This window comes from Sarcophilus harrisii, chromosome 4 (genome assembly GCF_902635505.1).
Source record: "Sarcophilus harrisii chromosome 4, mSarHar1.11, whole genome shotgun sequence".
Classification (NCBI taxonomy): domain Eukaryota; kingdom Metazoa; phylum Chordata; class Mammalia; order Dasyuromorphia; family Dasyuridae; genus Sarcophilus; species Sarcophilus harrisii.
Genome location: NC_045429.1, coordinates 148,727,544 through 148,748,160, shown reverse-complemented (window position 1 = coordinate 148,748,160; position 20,617 = coordinate 148,727,544). Strand labels below are relative to the sequence as shown.

Below are 20,617 nucleotides of genomic sequence, written 5' to 3'. Positions count from 1 at the left end.
TACATGTCAGTGAAGTAGCTGTATTTCTCATTTTCATTTGTCAGATAAACAAGCAATAACACAGTAAAGCAAAATAAAAAACTTTCCTCAGATATTATGCTTTGATACTATAAAGGAATTTCATTAGAGAATAAGAGCATGGTGGGCCATTGCCTTTTTAATAGTTAACTGATCATTTTAAAGTTGTAGGAACAGTGCAAAATTAGAATTGTTTTACATATTTGAACTATGTTGAGATATACTTTTCATTCAATAACAGGCACTGAATAACACCAGATAACAGAAACTTTATAAAATTGATGGCTTAGAAAAGAGTGCTACATCTTGAGACTTCTAAAAAATGATTTATTAATATTTGACCAGCACAGGATTTATTATGGTTTTATCTAAAACATAGATTCCTTTTCTGAACTGCTTGGAAATTTCTTTGTATTTATATTTCTTTCTTTGTATTCCCCAGTGTTTAGTACAATATCTGGTAGATAGTAAACAGTTAATAAATGCTTGTTGATTATTTTGATTTAGTGTCTGACTAAATGTTGTGTGTATCATATTTTCTCTTTGTTTCTAATTTATTATCATCTTATTTATAAAAAGAATTTGGAGGTTAAGCCAAATAAATGAATAGGAAACAATGTTTGTTTGTACCCTCAAGAAAAGAGCAGTTCTTCATATTTAACCTATAGTAGATTGCTTGCTGTCTTGGGGAGGGGATGGAGGATAGAGGGAAAATATTTAGAACATAGTGTTTTGTAAAGGTGAATGTTGAAAACTATCTTTGCATATATTTGGAAAAATAAAATACTATTAAAAATAAAATTAAAAAATACAATCATATTACAATAATGAAAACAAAAGAACTCCCAAAGTATTCTTGCTTGCTTTTTTCCATACATGTGGATGTTGTAAAGATAATGCAAGATAGTTTCTAAAATTTCCCTTAGAAAATATTATGAGATGAGAAATTAGAAACAATAAGTATAGGAAGATTATTGTTGAATAGCTTGAGAAAATGTTAAGAGCTTAAATCTTATGTAGAAAAAAAATTTTTAGTGCACACGTCAGAAAAACAAATGAAGAGATTATCCTATCTACCACATTTTCAGTGGCAAATAAAAGATAATTATCAAGTTATGATAGTTAAAGAATTTAGGGTTATTTCCCCAGATCCTGGTAGTATGGATTGTGGCTGAGCAGGGAATATTGTGTAGATTGAATCACCTTCTCTGCTCATCACAGTCCAATTAGAAAAAGGGGTCATCAGAGAAGCTAGTGTAGGTGAAAGTAGGAACTAACAAGATCAAGAGTTGGGCAAACATGAAAAAGCTGGCAGGTGATGTTTGAAACATGTGTTTGTTAAAATTGGTAATTATAAGGTCTAACAATTTTCTATTTCTAGGATTTAGACTCTTAAAAGAGTATGATGCAAGGTGAGAAGTAAGGATTCAAACTAGACAAATGAATGGTTTCAGCTGGTCTCAATCTCTGATTTGTGCATGAGCCATATTCCCTCTAATTCCTTTTATTGGGAAAGCTGCCATCACCATACCACTTACATTAATTCCCTTAGAAGTTCCATGCCAGTGGACAACAAAATATCACAATCTCATGAATTACCAGCATTAAAATCTTTTTGCTTTTGCTACTGTTTAGGAATATTGAGCCACAAGAGAAAAGGAAATAGATTACTATGTTACATACAGAAGGAATCTTCAGGCTGTGTTCTTTGGGTTAGTAGTGATAGCAGGTTTTGGATTTTTTTTTCCCCCAAGAGGCTCAGCTGCCTGTCCAGTACACAGCTGGCAAGTTTGTAACAGTCTCCTAAGACTTTATGAGCTATAAAATGAGAACAAATGACTCAGCCACAAAGGCTGTTTTGGCAGCAACTGCTTCACAAGGTTTAAATTCACAGTCCACTTTCCAATGAGACCTCAAAATGGATGGATATAAATATTGAAAGTCTATTTTTTTCTGTATGATAATAACTATTAATGATAGGCTCATTTCTTCAACTCATCTTTTCTAAAAATGCCTTGTCAAAAACGTGAAATGAATCTTATTTTACCATTACATTTATTTTAATACAAAATATTGGCATGTGTTTGTTTAGAAAGTCTCTGACATATAAAGCTTTAAGTACTTCATCCAGTTGCCTTTTTCTCCCTTTCCTAATTGTCCCTTTTATTTTTATATTCCAGCTTTGTCCCAGACATTGGTCAGATAAATATTTATCCAAGTGAACCTCCAGGCTTTTGTATTCATGTAGAATGCTTTCAAGAGCCTATATTCCATTCTTAAATTAAATCCTCATCCTTTTTTTTTTTTTCTTGACCATCAATGTAGTATTTGGTAGTATAGCCTAATGATCGCTATTCCTTTTCTCTCTCAACCTTCTCTATTTTGGAAATCTGTTGAATCTTGGATTCAGCTTACATTTTTGTAAATGATTCTCACAACCATAGTTCACATTCTGACCTCTTTTCTGAACTGGAATATCCATCCTTCCATGAGTACCTTATCTCCACTCATGCAGCTTCCATCTTATCTACTCTTTCTTAGATTACTACCACTGTCTCCCAGCTAGTCTTCCTTGCTTCAGGTCTCATCCCATGCTAATTCTACCCTCCAAATAGCTAATCAATTGCTGTTCTTAAAAAAGAGGTCTGATCGTAATATCCCTATGCAGAAATATTCAGTGGTTTTCAGCTATTTTTAGCCACATTAGAGACATAACAAGCCCTCTGTAGTCTTGATCCTCTTTTCATTATATTGTTTCCGCTGTAGTCAGACTGACTTGCTGCTAGTTGTCTCTTTCTGCTTTGCAGAAGAGGGTACCCTTCTGTCTTTGCATTTGCTTGTCTTCTTTATCTCCTAGAATCTCTACAACTTGTAAAGCTCTCAGATACACCTCTTGCTTGATGAGACATGGCTAGAATGAACATAGCACTATATTTGCAGCCTTGAAGACTTTGAATCAAATCTCACCTCCCATATTTATTTCTCTGGGATTCTTGTCAGTTTATTCATCCTTTGTGGGTCTCAGCTTCCTCATCAATAAGATCAGAAGGTTGGGCTCAATAATCTCTTAGTATACTTCTATTTCTAAATCTATAATTATTTGATCCTACTTATGACTTATCTAGAGTCCCCTGTAGCACTCTGAACTTCCAGAAATTACTTAATTATCTGCAAATATCTTGTATTTTCCTAGTAGAATATATATATATATATATATTTTTTTTTTTTTTTTTTTTGAGGAAAGAGACTTGTTTTAGTCTTTACATCTCCCAACTGAGACATTAAATAAATATTCATTTATTTGGTGGATTGATGGTTTATTTGGTGGATCTACTGGCATCTCAAAGTCAAGATTTCAAAAATGGAGTTGTAATTCTCCCACTAAACCTGTTTCCTTCTAACTAACTTCAATATTTTTCAATCTTATAATCATTTATTTTTATTGTTTAAAATTTTGGTAATAACTTTGACCCTTGCTCTCATCTCAGATCTAGTCAGTTACAAAATTCTATGATTCTATTTCCGAAATCTCACTCCACCCCTAACATACTGCCACCATTCTAATGCAAATCTTCACTTTCACAGGCATGGGCTACTCTGATTGTTTATCCTCTCTGTCTTCCAAGCCATCTTTCACACTTCTGTTAATTTTCTTTGTGCCTTGATCTTGTTATGTCTCTTATTTACTAAAAAGTCTTTAGTATCCTTCTCTATTGACCACTAAATAGAATTCAAACTTCTTTGCATTTATTCCTTTCCATACTCTGGCAGTACTTTCCCTCTTTGTAAGCTTACTGAACCATTTAAACTGGCCTGTGCCTTTAAGGATGCCATGGCCTCCCCCACTTGTATACTTTCACTCATTTTGTTCCCTGTACCTCAGAAATCTTTCTTTTCCTTCTTTGTCTGTTGATTTCCTACACATTCTTTAAAGTCTAACTGAAAACTATAAACCCTTCCATAAACTCTTTCTTGATTCTCTAATCAGTAACATCTGTTTCCCCACTCCTGTAACAAAAACCACTTTGTTTTATGCCTCTTTGGTGCAGTTATGTATTATTTGTACAATCTGAGTTGTGATAGAATTATCTCTGCATGTTATATCCCCCACTAAGCTTAAGTAATCTTAAATTCCTTAAGGGTGGAGACTGTTTCTTATCTAAACTTTTTATTGCCTACAACCTGGTTCAATACTGTATATAAAAAGTTACTTACTAAGTACTTAGTAAATTGTATTTATAAAACAAAAAGTCATCTTCCTATAGAAGCTTCCCCAGGCCAAGATCACTTGCTGACACTTATTTATATTTCCTACCTTTGTGCAATCTTTATTTATAAATCAGATGTGTTAATATATTTAGTTAGGTATTCATTATAAGTTGCCTTAGGGCCAGGATTGTCTCTTATTTATTATGTAAATCTCTAAAACACCCACAGTGATGCCCCAAGATAAGCTTAAAATGCTAATAATGAGGAATTCTGAATTGACCAAATGCTTTCTAAATATATTTCCAGAATTTCTTCATTAAAGTTTCAAGATACAGTAGCTTCTTATATTTGGTTACTAAAATATAGTTACCATATTATTTTAAACACTTCTGTTCAGTTAAACAAGCATTTGTTTCTGTAACTACTTTATGCCAGATGTGCTTCATATTGGAGAAATGAGAAAAATAAGAGTGTCTAATAATACTTTGTACTTATATAGTCTTGTAAGGTTTGCAAAATGTTTGGGATTTGAATGACATGCTTAAGGAGCCTCTGTACTACTTAGAAGATAAAATATGTACACAAATAAGCAGAACATACCTCAATGAAATTAAAGATAAACTCACTGCAGGGATGAACTATAGCTGGAAACATCTCTTATACATGATGGCGCTTGAATTGAAACTTTAACTGATCTATGGGTTTCGAAAGGCAAAGGTGATAAGCAGAAAGAATAGCAAAGACACATTAGTAGAATATTTCAAATATCAGATATAGGGCAGAATATTAGATAGCCTATCCAGCATGGCTAAAACATAGAAAGGGATTAATGTGCGATCAGTAGAGAGAGGCTGTAGAAAGATAATGGACTATAAATGCCAAAGAAGGAAAGTTGTATTATATTCTCTCAGCAATAGGATCATAAATTTAGAGCTAGAATGCACCTCAAATACCAACTGTTATAAACCCCTCATTTTTATACTGAGGAAACTAAGGCAAACAGTGCTTAAATGATTTTCTCAGGGTCATTTAGCTGGTAAGTTAAGACAGAATTTTGACCCTGGCCAACATTCTCTCCACTTTATTCCCTCTTTGTTTGAGCAGAAATGATGTACTTTATTTAAATCACTTCGCCAACCAAGTGGAGAAAGGATATTCCAGTGTTCATAAGGGTCTGAATTAGGTTAGTTTCCATGAAAGTAGACAGGTCTAGGAGATGATGTGGAAGTAGAGTTGGCAAGACTTTGAAAGGAATGAAGAGTTGAGTAAGGCTCTGTGTTCTCATTCATCAAAGAGACAAACTTTCTTTTGATTCTTTGAATAAATGAAGAACATTTATTGAATGCCTGCCATGTGTATTATATCTCACTGCCTGAATACAAGTACAAAAGTGATCATCTCTGATCTTACATTTTAATAGAAGAAAATATATGTAGGAGAGTAGTGCCTATGGAAATTTTGGTCTGATAAGCTGAGCAAAAGTTACTGACTCCCGATTCACAAGTCTTCTCTAGAAGCAATGGTAGTATTGATTTAATCATTGTGTCCATGATAGTAAATGTGATTGGGGTGTGTTGGGGGGTGGAGGAGAAGGGAGACAGAAAAATGTCAAGGAATAAAAATGGCATTGAAACTTGTTTAGGTGCCTGGAATTGAGAAATATATGTTTTGCGCAAATAAATTCACCCAACAAGAGGATGTTCCTTATATAGTCTTCCCAAACTTTTGCTGTGGGGGCCACTCCTTCTGCTTTATCTTATAGAAATTGCCCACAACTACTCCCTGTATCTTCTGAAATCCCAGTAATTAATAGTGCCTCTTATAGGAGTTTGAATCCTAGACCTTTTAATAGCTATTGATACTTCACTATGTATATGTAGATTGAAAAAAGTCATTAGTCATAGGAAGTAGATGAGAGAAGCTAATTCTTCTGTTTATTTCTTTTACATTGAGACCAAATTGTCATTTTTGCCTCTTAGGAAAAAAAAGAAATCACATTTTTCAATGATTCAAATGTGGTCAGATTTTATAAAGGTCTCTATGATTTACTTGAGAAAGACTTATGCCTATTAAGGCACCAAGGCAAAGAAAGTGTCAAAGTGAATCACTAAAAATTGAAGTCATCCTGGACTCTTAGACATGGCAAATTTACTGTCACTGCTGTAGCTGAGAAGGCATTTTTGGAAGAAATGAAAGTATGACCTGATCCAGAAACTTAGGACTTGCTGGCCTGGATAAAGCTTTGAGCCATGTAGTTACAATTACTCGTTAAAGTAGCTCTATGGCACAGGATTAATTAGCTTTAGAATTCAAATGTCTTCTAGCATTTTGTCTGCTTTTATCTGACTGGTTTTTAATAATTATGGGAATATGTTATATGGATATAATTTCTTTAGGTAGAGTAGGTAAATGGCATGAGTGGATAGAGTGCCAGCCCTGGAATTACAAGGACTTGATTTCAAATCTGGCCTTAGATACTTATTAGTGGTACAACCCTGGGCAAGTCACTTAACCCTATTTACCTCAGTTTCCTTATTTGTAAAATAAACTGAAGAAGGAAATAGCAGACTACTAAAGGATCTTTGCCAAGAAAACACCAAATGGAGTTACAAAAAGTCAGCAGTCAATTAATTTGCCCCTCCAGATTTTTTTTGCATTTTAATTGTGTGTACTACTGTTCAGAGACAGTCCCTACATTTTAGAAGCTTTGATTGCAGACAGATTATACTAATGTGAATAAACAAATTGCAGTTTTTTTTTTCCTGACATCATCTTTTAATACATTGAATCATTAGAATTTATCTGTCTCATTTTCCCCACAGATGGATTATACCTCTCTATGAAGTGGTATCTGGAAACATTAATTGACTACAAAGTGCTCTGTGATTATTTACTTTAAAGTTTTATTTTTTAAAAAGTCATGTCTTCTGAATGTTTTATGATCACTTAAAGTTGCTCTCAGTATTATGTGGGTAGTACAAATATCTTTGTACTACCCATGTGAAAACTGAAACTCAAAGCAATCAAATCCCATATCACTTTACTCTTTAAGGGAAGAGCCAGGTCTCAGAGAGTCTTTGATTTTGAAGTTGAAGTTCAACAGTTTTTCAACAACGCCATACTTTGCAGACCTGAAGTAAAGGAAATCACTAAAAAGCCCTAGCAAAAAAAAAGTATGAGCTAGGCAAGCATGATGAACACATAAATTTGGGAGGGTTAGTACTTTGATTTGTTTTAAACAATTTCTTGCTTCTAATTTGTTAACAAGTCAATTTCTTTCTCTCCTTCTCCTTCTTCTGATTAGTGGATCTCTTAGAACTGAATACAACAGATGAGATATTTAAGCAGCACAAACTGAACCAAAATGATCGACTCCTCAGTGTCCCTGATGTTATCACTTGTCTGACAACGACTTATGAAGGGCTGGAACAATCACACAAGGACCTGGTCAATGTTCCATTCTGTGTAGATATGTGTCTTAATTGGTTGCTCAATGTATATGACACGTAAGTTTACATATTTGCAATATATTCAAATGAACTATGCTGGTGAGAGAAAGTCACAAATATTTGATTTTAAAAAAATGTGTTTAGAATGAAGTATTTAAACTGTTTTCCTCACTAAGAATATTGAAGTGTGACTTGAAGTATATTAAAAAATTAGCATTAAGGAGCAGTAACTTGTCTTTGCTGTTTATTTTAGTTGTTATAATGATAACGTATATGTGCATAATGGTTCTGGTAACAGAAACAGTTTTGAGAAGGTTTATCTCATTACCAGGGATTTAATTTAGCTGATACTGGTTACCATTAAAATCTTCTTTCTGGTTCACAGTAGCAGTCATCTAAAGATATTTTTATTCCTTTTTGAATTAAGATAATGCATTAGTAAAACAATCAATACTGAAAAGACCTGCTGTGGCCTGATATTTTTGACAGATTAGGAATTATTCATTTTTCTGGTAGGGGGTTAAAGTATGCAAAGATGAAATTTGATTCTTTTGGCTGTTGCTTTTTCTCAAGCTGAAAAAAAATTCCTTCTATTGATTAGCTGTATGCTTATCAGTCTTTTCCCCTTAATTCTATAAGATAGCTAGATAATTGAGAAATACTCATTTAGAAAATAAAATTGATACAAGAAAAAATTGATTTCAAGAATATAAGAGATGGTGATGCTACTTGTTCTGCCTGCAATTTAGCCAAAATCCTTGTCATTTTAAAGAAACTTTTTAGTTTCTAGAGAAACATCTTTTTAAAAAAATTTTTTTTAACATTTTTATTCTAAAATTTGAATTCTAAATTCTATATCTTCCCCCACCCCTCCCTGAGATAAGCAATCAGATATAGGTTATACATAGGCAATTATGCAAAATACTTCCTTCTTAGTCGTTTTGTATAAGAAGACAAATTTTAAAAAATTAAAAAAGTGGAAAAATAGCAAGCTTCAGTTTGTATTTAATAAAAATCAGTTCTTTCTCTGAAGGTGTGATAGTATGCTTCATCATTAGTCCTTTGGGATTACCTTGGATCATTGTATTATTGATAATAGCTGTTATTCACAATTCTTCATCAAATAGTATTACTGTTATTTTATATGGCTTTCTCCTGCATTTAAGTCCCAGGTATTTTCTGAAATCATCCTGCTTATTATTTCTTACAGCACAATAATATTCATCATAATCATATTTCATAGGTTGTTTAGCCATTCCCCAAGTGACGAATATTCTTTGATTTCTAATTTTTAGCCACCATGAAAAGAGCTACTATAAATATTTTTTGTAGGAATAAGTCTTTTTCCTTTTTTTGGATATTTTTGAGATATAGGCCTACTCACTATAATATTGATGGATCAAAGGTTATGCACAGTTGTATAGCCCTTTGGGCATAGTTCCAAATTGCTTTCCAGCATGGACATCAGTTCACAATAACTCCACCAGCAGTGCATTACTATCCCAGTTTTCTCACATCTCCAACATGCAGCATTTTCCTTTTTTGTCACATTAGCTATTCTAATAGGTGTAAACTGGTACCTCAGAGTTGTTTTACTTTACATTCTAGAGAAACATGAGTAGAATTCATAATATTTTGATAAATAAACAGCAGTTGCTTGTTGAATGTTTTTTATCATCGACATGGTTATAACAAGTAGCATTATCAGTTGCCATTAAGAATAACAAATTAACTCTTTTTCTACCAAATATCTTTGAATCATTTTAAAATTTAGTTTCATTTTCTCTTATATAATTTGGATTCTGTTAATATTGATAAAGAATACTTTTAGTGTTCTTTTACAGTTGTTTTGCCCTTTGCTTTAAAAGTTCTTGAATATTTTTTTCAAACAAAAATTTGTTTTCAAGTTTTAAGTCTCAGTAGTAGGTTGGGTACTTTAGCAATCTTTATGAATACCTTGTTTAAGTAGGTGAGAAAGAAAGAATCATTACTTTGGGGTCTGTGGTTGCAATACTGGTATGGAATGGAGAAGAAGCAGAGTAGGAGTAGCACACATCCTTTGCTTTCTGGAAATTAATTTGGGTACTTTTCTTCTTAAAAATTTATTTTTGAGGAAGGTGTTATTCAGATATTGTTTTATATCCATCAATGATATTTTTTTTTGTGAGTTTTTTTTTTTATTTTTTTATTTTTTATTTTTATTTATTTATTTTTTTTGTTTAATAGCCTTTAATTTACAGGATATATACATGGGTAACTTTACAGCATTAACAATTGCCAAACCTCTTGTTCCAATTTTTCACCTCTTACCCCCCCCACCCCCTCCCCTAAATGGCAGGATGACCAGTAGATGTTAAATATATTAAAATATTAACTTAGATACACAATAAGTATACATGACCAAAACATTATTTTGCTGTACAAAAAGAATCAGACTCTGAATTATTGTACAATTAGCTTGTGAAGGAAATCAAAGATGCAGGTGTGCATAAATATAGGGACTGGGAATTCAATGTAATGGTTTTTAGTCATCTCCCAGAGTTCTTTTTCTGGGTATAGCTAGTTCAGTTCATTACTGCTCCATTAGAAATGATTTGGTTGATCTCGTTGCTGAGGATGGCCTGATCCATCAGGACTGGTCATCATCTAGTATTGTTGTTGAAGTATATAATGATCTCCTGGTCCTGCTCATTTCACTTAGCATCAGTTCGTGTAAGTCTCTCCAGGCCTTTCTGAAATCATCCTGTTGGTCATTTCTTACAGAACAGTAATATTCCATAATTTTCATTATCAATGATATTTTTGAAATAATGAGTTTATTAGCCATGGCATACAGGATTTATATAACCCTCCTATTGTCATAAGAATCTAAGAAAAGCATAATGAGCTTATCTAGTTTATCCTGATCTTGTAATATTTTGAGAGAGCATAAGCTTATTTTTGACAGCAGCCTTCCATGATTTCCTTTGAAAAAACTATATATTATGAAATTTACTTAAGCATGCTTTCACCTCTGTGGACCTCATTTTCCTCCTCTTTATGATGAAAGTATTGGATTAAGTAATCTCAGAAGTTTCTTCATGCTCAGATAGTCAATAAAGTTGGAAACCCATCCAGCATTTGTACTTTTAGTTGATACCACTCGTTAGCATAATTTTTTGATACATTTTGTGTACAGATCATATAATTTTAGAACTTTAATAAAAACAAAAACCTTCAAATGGGGAAAGTGAATTTTAAAATAAGCTAATAAGTATAACTACACAGGACATATGAAGGAAGATGCTGTTTGCATCCAGAGAAAAAACATAGAAATATATAGAGAGTGACTTTATATATATATATATATGTGTGTGTGTGTGTGTGTGTGTGTGTGTGTGTGTGTGTGTGTATATATATATGTGTGTGTGTGTGTATGTGTATATATATATAATATGTATATACACATATATACATAAATAGACATATTGGTACCCATTTCAAAGGGGGGGGGGAGGAAAAAAATTTGCACAGTGGCTTTGTTATACATTTAAGAATATCAAGTTGTATATAACAGATTTACAGTTTTATTAATCACCTTTTAAAATTATACTTTGTAATAGAAATGGTTTTTTTATTCTATAAGTTAAAATTAAGGAAATAAAAAAATTTTAGAAATGAAATGCCACATGCAAAGTGCTTTCCAAACCCTAAAATGCCTTATAACTAAATGCTGTTTATCAAAAAGCCAAGGGCACATAAGTTAGTGGCAGAGTTGTATCTAGTCTCTGGTTTCTTAGCCCCCATTTCAGTTCATTGGTATTTTGCCTTGACATCATCTGCCTTTACTAACCTCTACATGAAACAGTATATCCTTTGATATATTTTCAAGCTTTAAAGGATACCTCTGAATTATGTTATTCTGAGTAATGTAGAACTAATCCATGAATAATATATCTAATGAATAACCCATCCTCTCATTAAATTTCTATCCTAAGTCTGTCTTCTGTAGCTGAAAGTTGCTTTTTGTTTTAAAAATATGTCCTTTGGAGAAAAATCTACTGAAATTAGAACTGTTTAAATCATTATTTAAGTGCTATTTGAAAAATTCAGCTTATTTTAACATGAAATTTTCATAATCTGGGGGAAGATGTAATTTCAATTTTAGGAATAAAAATTTCTTCTCAGATAATTTAAACGAATGGATAATTGTGAAAAATTATTTAAACTAATAAATACCTATAAAGTTATTTAGTCAGCAGAACTTAAAATATTGCCTTATATATTTTATTATTTTTGTTTTTCTATATCTTTTTAAATCACTGTAGTGCTAAGAGTAATTTCAAACATACAGTAGACTTTTAGCAAATATTTGTTGGTTGAATGAATGAAGATTTCCAAGTTTGTTGTGCTAGCTTTTTCCTTTTTTGGCAACATATTAAACCATAGTCTGCAGGGAAGCTCAACAATGATTTTTAGCTTCTTTCTTGAAAAGTTATCAGTAGGTCACAGTTTGTTTTGAATTATTTTTCCTGCTTGAATTACCTTGCCCTTGATGCTATCACGTTCTCCATTGATAGTTTTCCTTGAGGAGAAGTGAGAATCAATATTTTAAATAAGAGTTAAGACACCTTTAATGGTGATACAATTACTAATACCCAATTTGGGGGAGCTAGTTTGAAACAAATATTTCATCAACGATTCAGTACTTAGAATATTTAGCTTATATTTCAAAATGAAGAATAGATTGTAACAGTATTACTTTAGCTATTAGTTATCAAATTTTAATTCTGGGAGCACAACAGATGCTCAGTAGTTTTTATGTGTATTCACTTTAGATTTGAAAATTTTTTTAGCTCATTTTCATAGAGTACTTTATGAAACTTAAGCCTTTTCATTTCATAAATTCCTAAACAGGTTTATTTTAGTTGTACAACTGTTTCCTCAAAAATATATATTCAAGATGTTAAGAATGACAACTGTCTCACTGAATTCAACTTAACAAGCATTTATCTTTATGCATAGAGCATGGCAAACTCTAGAGAATATCAAGTTAGACAGTGTCATTTACCTATTTCTTCTTCTGCCTCCCTCCTTCCCTCTATTCAACTCCATTGGGTACCTGTCACTTTAGCATCAAATATAAAATCTTCTGTTTGGCAAAAGCCCTTCATAGCCTGGATTCTTCTTTCCTTTCCAAATTTCCCATACGTTACACAACCATTTCCCTGCTTTCAGTTTTTAAAATGTTGAAATTATATTTATATGTAATTGGAAAAAAATAAAGTATTAAATTTTTAAAAAGAGAAATAATAAAAGAGTAGTTAATGCATTATTGGTGGAGTTTGTGAACTGATCCAGCCATTCTAGAGAGCAGTTTGAAACTATGCCCAATGGACCAAAATACCCATTGATCTAGCAGTGTCACTACTGGGTCTGTACCTCAAAGAGATCATAAACAAGGGAAAAGGACTCCTATGTGCAAAAATATTTGTAGCAGTTCTATTTGTGGTGGCAAGGAATTGGACATTGAGGGGATGCTCATCATTTGGGGAATGGCTGATTAAATTATGGTATATGAATGTAATATTATTGTTTTGTAAGAAATGATGAGCTTCAGAAAAATTTGGAAAGACTTACATTAACTGATACTAAATTAAGTGAGCAGAACCAGTAGAACATTGGACACAGTAACAACAAGATTGTTATGATAGACCTATTCCTCTCAGCAATATATTGATCCAAGACAATTTTAATGGACTTGGAATGGAAAATGACATCATCATCCAGAGAGAGAAAAATGGAAACTGAATGCAGATTGAAGCATTCTTTCATATCTTGTTTGTTTCTTGTGGTTTTCCCTTTTTATTCTGATTTTTCTTTCATAACATGACTAATATCTAATTATTTTTAAATGATTGTACATGTATAACCTATATCATTTGGCTTACTATCTTGGGAAGAGAGGTGGGGGAAGTTGAGAGAGAGAAAAAAATTTGAAACTCAAAATCTTACCAAAATGAATGTTGAAAACTATCTTTACATGTAATTGGAAAATGAAATAGTAAATAAAAATAATAACAGAAGAGTAGTAAAGACTCCAAAAAATAACTCTTCCTTTTCCTCTCTCTCTCCCCCCATACCCCTAGCATACTCTGTGATTCAATGGCTTCCTTGCTGATACTCATTAGGGACAATCCTTCCTGACAAGGCATTTTCACTGTCTCTTCATTGAGCATCTCTATGACTCTCCCTCCTATCTCTGCCTCTTGGATTTCCTGGCTTTCCTGGCTTTATATATGTCTCAACTAAAGTCCCATCTTCAACAAAAAGCCTTAATTAATCGTGGTGCCTTGCACCCCTAGTCACTTATATGCTATCTCCCATGCCTTACTAAACTGAGTTCCTTGAGAACTGAAGCTCCCCCCCCCCCTTTTTTTTTTTTTTTTTTTTTTTTTGTATTCTCAGCATTTAACACATTGTGGCTCCTTGACATAGTGATTACTAAGTGATATTGAAGATAAATGACTTTGTATCTACTCTTGTGCAAGGAGTGGTTATTCAACATTCGTTGAATGAAAAAAGTCATACGAGTTTACATAATTTTAAAACAAAAAACTCTTATTTTGTAATAGAAGTTCCCATATTTTGGATTTCATGTGCTATTTAGGATACTAAAATTTTAAGGCTTTGGAAAAATGCATATTATATCTTCAAATAACTTATATAACAAAATTATATTTATTAAAGAGGGGGATAAATGATATTTCTAAAAAAGTATCTTTTAATTAAGACATAGATATAAATGTTATCATAGTCCTCTAAGTATATTAGGAAAGGTATGTCATCAGCATAGCATGAAACCCTTTCCCAATGTGGATTTAGAAATGTTTTTATATTCAAATTTTGACAGATATCCCCTCAATCAGAATTCCATACCAGATTATCCAACATTCAGATTATATGGCAATAGTAACATGAATAGATTGCCTTGGCAATGATGAAGAGTGAAGTCATTATGTGGTTTAAGTGTTTAGGAGGCTTTTGACCTTTTTGGGGGTAATTCCTTTCCTGGTCAATGTCTTTAACTAAACTCCGTAAGTAACAAATAATTAACCAGTAAGTAATTAGTCTTTTTTCCTCAGCATTTTAAATGCCATAATGACATTATTAAGTCTACAAAGGTGCTTTTTCAACACTCTAAATACAAGTATCTGTAATTTCCTTGTATGAATATGTCTTTGCTATACGAGTATATGTCAGTACCACTTTATAACTTGTCAGATAGCCTTTGAGAATTTCTATGAACAGAACTTGATGATGACTTTCATCCTGCAGACAACCTGAGATGCAGCTCCTAATTTAACCAGGCCAGGTATAACTCTCTGCCATGACAAATACATTATCACCATTAGAGCATCTTTAATAGGGCCTGCTATTGTTTTTGTTTTGGAACATATCTTTCACATATCCACAATCATCTCTACATCACCACCATGAGCCATTGATATATGGTTTTAACAGTGGGCTTTTTATGGGCTTCAACTTTTCTCATTTGAATGTTTATGTTCCTGTGTACATAAGCAATAAACTCTTTTAGCATAAGGTAAAAGACAATCAAAAATTGGTTTCTGTTTCATGCTTCTTTCCTAATTCTGTGTAATGTGGTTTCTGTGCTCTTATAGACTTTATGAGCAAATCACATTACCAAAATCTAACATGAAGGAACAGCATTTAATTCCAGCTTTCAGAGGTTATGATGAAATATAAAGAAACTATACAAATGAATAAAAGAGGATTTATCCTCATTGCTATTTTTTTCAAATACTTATTTTTCAAGAAAATAAGTTATTTAGAGAAAAATGAGTCTGCTGTTCACTGACTTATTTATATCTAACATATTGTAAATCTTATGATTTTAGGGGCCGAACTGGAAAAATCAGAGTACAGTCCCTAAAGATTGGATTAATGTCTCTCTCTAAAGGACGCCTGGAAGAAAAATACAGATGTAAGTAAGATCTTATCCTGTGAAGATCGCGTATTTTAAAATCAGTCGGAGTCAGGAATTCAGGTTAGAAGAAAATCGTCAGTCTATTCTCAGTGAAGAAGGATCAGAGGTGGAAGAGAATGGGCAATAGCAATGTGTGTAGCTGAGTCAAGAAGCTAGCTAGACCAGCACCCACATGACCAGCAGCTAGGAGTATGGAACCCAGGCCCAATCTTTCCCATCTTCTCTTCCTGTCTCTCTCTGCCTCCACCCACCCAAATCGTCATTTCCTATACAACACATCAGGACTTGCACGGAGAGTGGGCAGGGATCATTCTTTATCCAATCATGTATATTAATAGAGTATATAGCCCAATTACTATTTAGCCTCACATACTTGGGACCTCAGTGCATCAACTCAAACCTCAGTCCATTACATTATCCAATGCAAATTTAAGCAATTTTCTCTTAGAAGGCATCCATTATTCACATCATGGCCATTTGTTTTCTAATAATGAAAGTCTTTTTAGGGAGAAGGGTGTAAATATCATTTTTAAAAGAAAAAATGACCTGAAGTATAATTAAGTTTGGGATATGTGTATGTATTTGAAAAATTCTGAGTTCATTTGATTTTGAGTTTGGAGTTTAAAGGAAGGCAGTTGCTTTCTTAGATAACTTGACAGCCAGGAAGGTCCATAAAAATGGGATTAAGGATTTCTATGAAATGAAAAGCTGATAGCAGGATCAAAAGGTTAAGAATCTTTTTGATAGACCAAATGAACCAAGCAAAATTTTCCACAAAACTTTTGTTTTTTGAAGCATTTTTCTAAGCAAAAATTGTTTTCAGGAGCAGGATACATTATTATCTAAGTAGTGGAAGAGGTAAAGAGTAAGGTAAATGTTATCACCTCATGCCCAAACTAGTTCAATAGACTGCTAGTCAGTCTGCCTGCTAAAGTACTTTCCTGTTTACTAAATTCCAATGGTCTCCTATCATCTTCACAATCAAATAGAATAACTTCTGTTTGGCATTGAGAGCCCTTGATCATCTCTTTCCTTCCTATCTTAATAATTTTCTTACATTTTATCCTCCTCACCCCTCCTATATCCTAAAATACTCTATAGTACAGTGACATTGAACTCATAGGTTTGTTTTTTTTTTTTTTTTCATTCAAGATATTTTCCACTATCAGCCATTTCACTGGCTGTCTCCTGTGTTTGAAATTTTTTCTCTCCCTTGCTGCTGGCTTCCATTTCTTCCTTCAAGTTGTAAATAAAATCCCATCTTCTCCGGAAAATCTTACCTTAATCTCTGAATTCTAATGCCTTCCTTCTTTTAAATATTTCCAATATTTCCTTTACCTGCTCATTTGTATATTTGTATATTGTTTATATGTTGTTTCTCCCATCAGTCTGTGAGCTTTTTGCCTTTCTTTCTATTTCTGGAGCTTAGCCCAAATTCCACTATCTAGGAGAAGGCTTCATAAATGTCTGTTGCCTACTCTTCTGATCACTCTTATTCAGAATCACTCCTTGACAGAATGAAAATCCCTTTCTTTATTCTCTGTACCCTATCTACTCAGCACCTACTTCTTTTCAAGTCCCTGGGCTTCTTTTCCTGATTTTCTACTATTCCCTTTTCTGTTATTAAAAATCAATGAAATAAAATTTTATTTCATCCTTTATCCTTTGCTCCTTCGTTTTTTTTAATGGATTCAAAGAATTATTTGAATGTGTCATGCCGGGCACAGTGCTGAAACCTTGGTTTTTTTCCTGAAAGCTCTCTTTTCTCTGTAGGACATCCTCTTCTTCTTTCCCATTCTCTAATATATCCACTGCTTCTTCCAGGTCTCTGCCTTTCCATATCACTCACCAGCCTTTCCTGTTTTGACATTGTTTTTTTTTGTGGCATCTGATGTAATCAGCCTGTATCAATCCTTATTGCTGCCATCTTCCAACTCTCACGTTAGTCTTTCACTTTACCTTTTTCCTTTGTGTTCAGATCCTGACTTCTTGCATGACAATAAGCAAGTCATTTAGCCCCTTTTGTTCTCAGTTTTCCCATCAGCAAACAGAGATACTAATACCTCTAGTATTTATTTCAAAAGTTGTGGTATCCAGATCAGAAAGAGCAACCTTTTCAGTGCCATATACATATCAACTATTATTATAGGATGAAATAAAGTATACTGAGTTTGAAATTTTATGCACTACACATTCTAGTTTCTGCCCACTTGTCTAGCCATATTTCCTGTGGTCTTTGTTTCAACCATACTATAGAAATAGTTGTTTCTCTAGTTCATCATTCCCTCTCTCACTTCCCTTCGTTTGTGCAGTTAGCCCTTCATAATTAGTATATCTTCTTATCATATTTCTACATGTTAAAATTCTTCTATTTTTTCAGTACCTGGTTTAGGTGTTTCTTTATCCATGACGCCTTCCCTGATCCCTAGCAGATGAAACTGATTAATCTTTTCTCAAATTTCTATATATTGTAAATTTTTTGTCTGTTTTTTTTTCTTTGTCCTCTGTTAAGATCGTGTATTTTAAGATCAGCACGAGACAGGAATTCAGGTTAGGGGAAAATCGTCAGTCTTTATTCTCAGTGAAGAAGGATCGGAGGTGGAAGAGAATCGGCGTGAATTGTGCAGCTAGGTCAAAAAGCTAGCTGGGCCAGCACCCCAACAACCACCAGTCGACCAGCCCAATCTCCCCCAGCTTGTCTTCCTCCTCTCTGCCTCCACCCACCAAAATCGTCATTTCTACAAACATCAGGACTTCAAGGAGGTGGGCAGGGACCATTCTTAATCAATCATGTATATTAATAAATATAGCCCAATTCTTTAAACCTCATCTTGGGATCAATTTGTCAGCTCAAACCTCAATTACATTTCCCTTTCTTTTATTTTAGAACACGGTGGTCATGTCTCCCCTGACTCCTCAGGAGGTGGGCCCCCAAGGGGAGGTGATCCCCCCAACTTCTCAGGGAAGGAGGTGAAAGCACGAAAAGGAGGGTGATCGCCTCTGACTTTTCAGGAAAGGCGGGGCACTAAAAGGAGATGATCCGCCCTCCCTGACATCTCAGGAAGGGAGATGAAAAGCAAAAGGGAAATGGAAGGGTTGCTAGCGGGTTTCTGGGGAAGGGTTTTGTTAAACCCCATCAGCATGGGGGTATTACACAAGCACATAGTGTGAGGCTTTGGGAACCCCCCTCAGTTTAAAGGCTCGTGTGGTGTAACAAACATGTTGTAAAAGTAAGCGGGAATAGCAAACAATATAAATCAACATGGTGTTGGAAAAAGATCACCAGAAGTCCTAGAAGGTGGGTATTAAACAACAGTCACAATACATTCTTCAGCAAAAAGATAGTCCAAAACCAAAATTGCCATTGTTTTCCATGGGGAATCCAATATCCCCTGGTTTTGAAGTCCTGAAATCTTTTTTATGTTTGGATCAATGATTCCAGCAGATTTTGAAGTGTTGTAACGTCTTTCATTTCTCAGAGAATCCAAGGTTCGGAGTTTTCAAATCCTATGTCTCAGAATCAATGATTCCTGAGGGGTTTTCAATCCTATGTCTCAGAGAATCAAGATTCCAGGTTTTCAGTCCTATGGCTCAGAAATCCAGTTCCTGAGGGTTTTAATCCTATGTCTCAAGTCAAGTTCCTGAGGTTTTCAAATCCTAGGCTCAGAGTCCAATGATTCCCTGAGGTTTTAGTCCTTGGCTCAGGTCCAATGATTCCTGGGGTTTTGAAATCCGACAATCTTTGATGTCCATGGTGCCATAACTGCCACCTTTTCAATGGTGACCAAATCAACACACCACCCGATTTTCTTGGGTCTTCTCCTTTGTTTCAAAGGTCTGCTCCCTTCTCTCGATGGACAAAGGCGAATTGGCCGTTGGCACCCATCTGATTCCTTCTCCACCTGGAGATAAAAAAACCCTCTCCCCAAAGCAGTTAACCTATCGGTCCTTTCCATTCCCCTTTCGGGTCTCTCCACATCACCTGGCGATTATCTAAAGATGTGGGCTGCTTTCAACTGGACACTGACCTTCCGGTGGGTTATAAAACCTTCAGCTGGAGCCAGTGCATCTTTTCAAAATCAAAGAAGTTAATAGTATAAAGAGCTAGATTTAGAAGTTCTCTAGGGTTACCTGTTCCCCCTTTCTTTTGTTTTTTGGTGTGTCTTAATATCTTGTTTCTCCTCTCCACTATTTGTCCTTGAGGATTAAAAGGATCCTGTGGTGTGTAAAATCTTATACTGTCAAAAAGTGCAAAATTTTGTAAAGCAGGACCATTTCTATTTTATTGTTGGGCACCCCATAATGGAAATCTTGTATGGAATTCAGTGACCACTGGGCTTCTTTTTGCATTAAAGTGATCCAAAGGTCTCCCCTATAAAGAAGACGCCAAAATTTATAATGGGTCCAATCCTTTAGATTTCTTGGGTCTCAAACCGGGTTCTTCCCTGGGGGCAGTGTGGGCTGGAAAGGGGCAAGCCTCAGGCTTTACTATGCTCCTAGCTTCCTCGTTTTAAATTTAAGCGTAAATAAGGCACCCAATGATATTTGGGAAAGATGCCACTTCTTGGAACAAAGGGGTATTGACCAACATAGTTAGAAGGCTATCTGCCTTTGTTTATCAAAATGGGACCTGGAAGTCCACTATGAGAATGGACATTAATATATAGATCTTACCTGGATGCTTTCTCACTTGCTCTTGGTTTCTTAAGGCTGTATATAATAGGCTGCAAATTTTTTTGGGCTGTGGCAATTCTTTGTACCACCCCTATGAATGGCAATGAATTATTTTATTCTCCTAGATAATAAGTGAGCTAGAATGATCCGGGTACAATTCATTCTGCTGAGTGGACTGAAAAGGAGTTCATCTCTCTTTAAGTTAGATCAAAATTACACAGCACAAATATTTGTTGGATGCATCGTGAAAGATTTTGGTCTGAAGAGGAACTTTGAA

The 20,617-nt window shown here is 34.1% G+C and overlaps 1 protein-coding gene across 12 annotated transcripts in view; it reads left to right on the top strand.

Moving 5' to 3' along the window:
• The window catches only part of UTRN (utrophin), a 639,104-nt gene that overhangs the window by 542,621 nt on the left and 75,866 nt on the right, over positions 1-20,617 (top strand). For all 12 annotated transcript variants that reach the window (XM_012549387.3, XM_023503254.2, XM_023503253.2 and 9 more), the window contains 2 exons: positions 7,532-7,733; positions 15,578-15,663. In XM_012549387.3, coding sequence (XP_012404841.1) covers positions 7,532-7,733; positions 15,578-15,663 — 288 coding nt within the window. The remainder of the gene's footprint in view (positions 1-7,531; positions 7,734-15,577; positions 15,664-20,617) is intronic.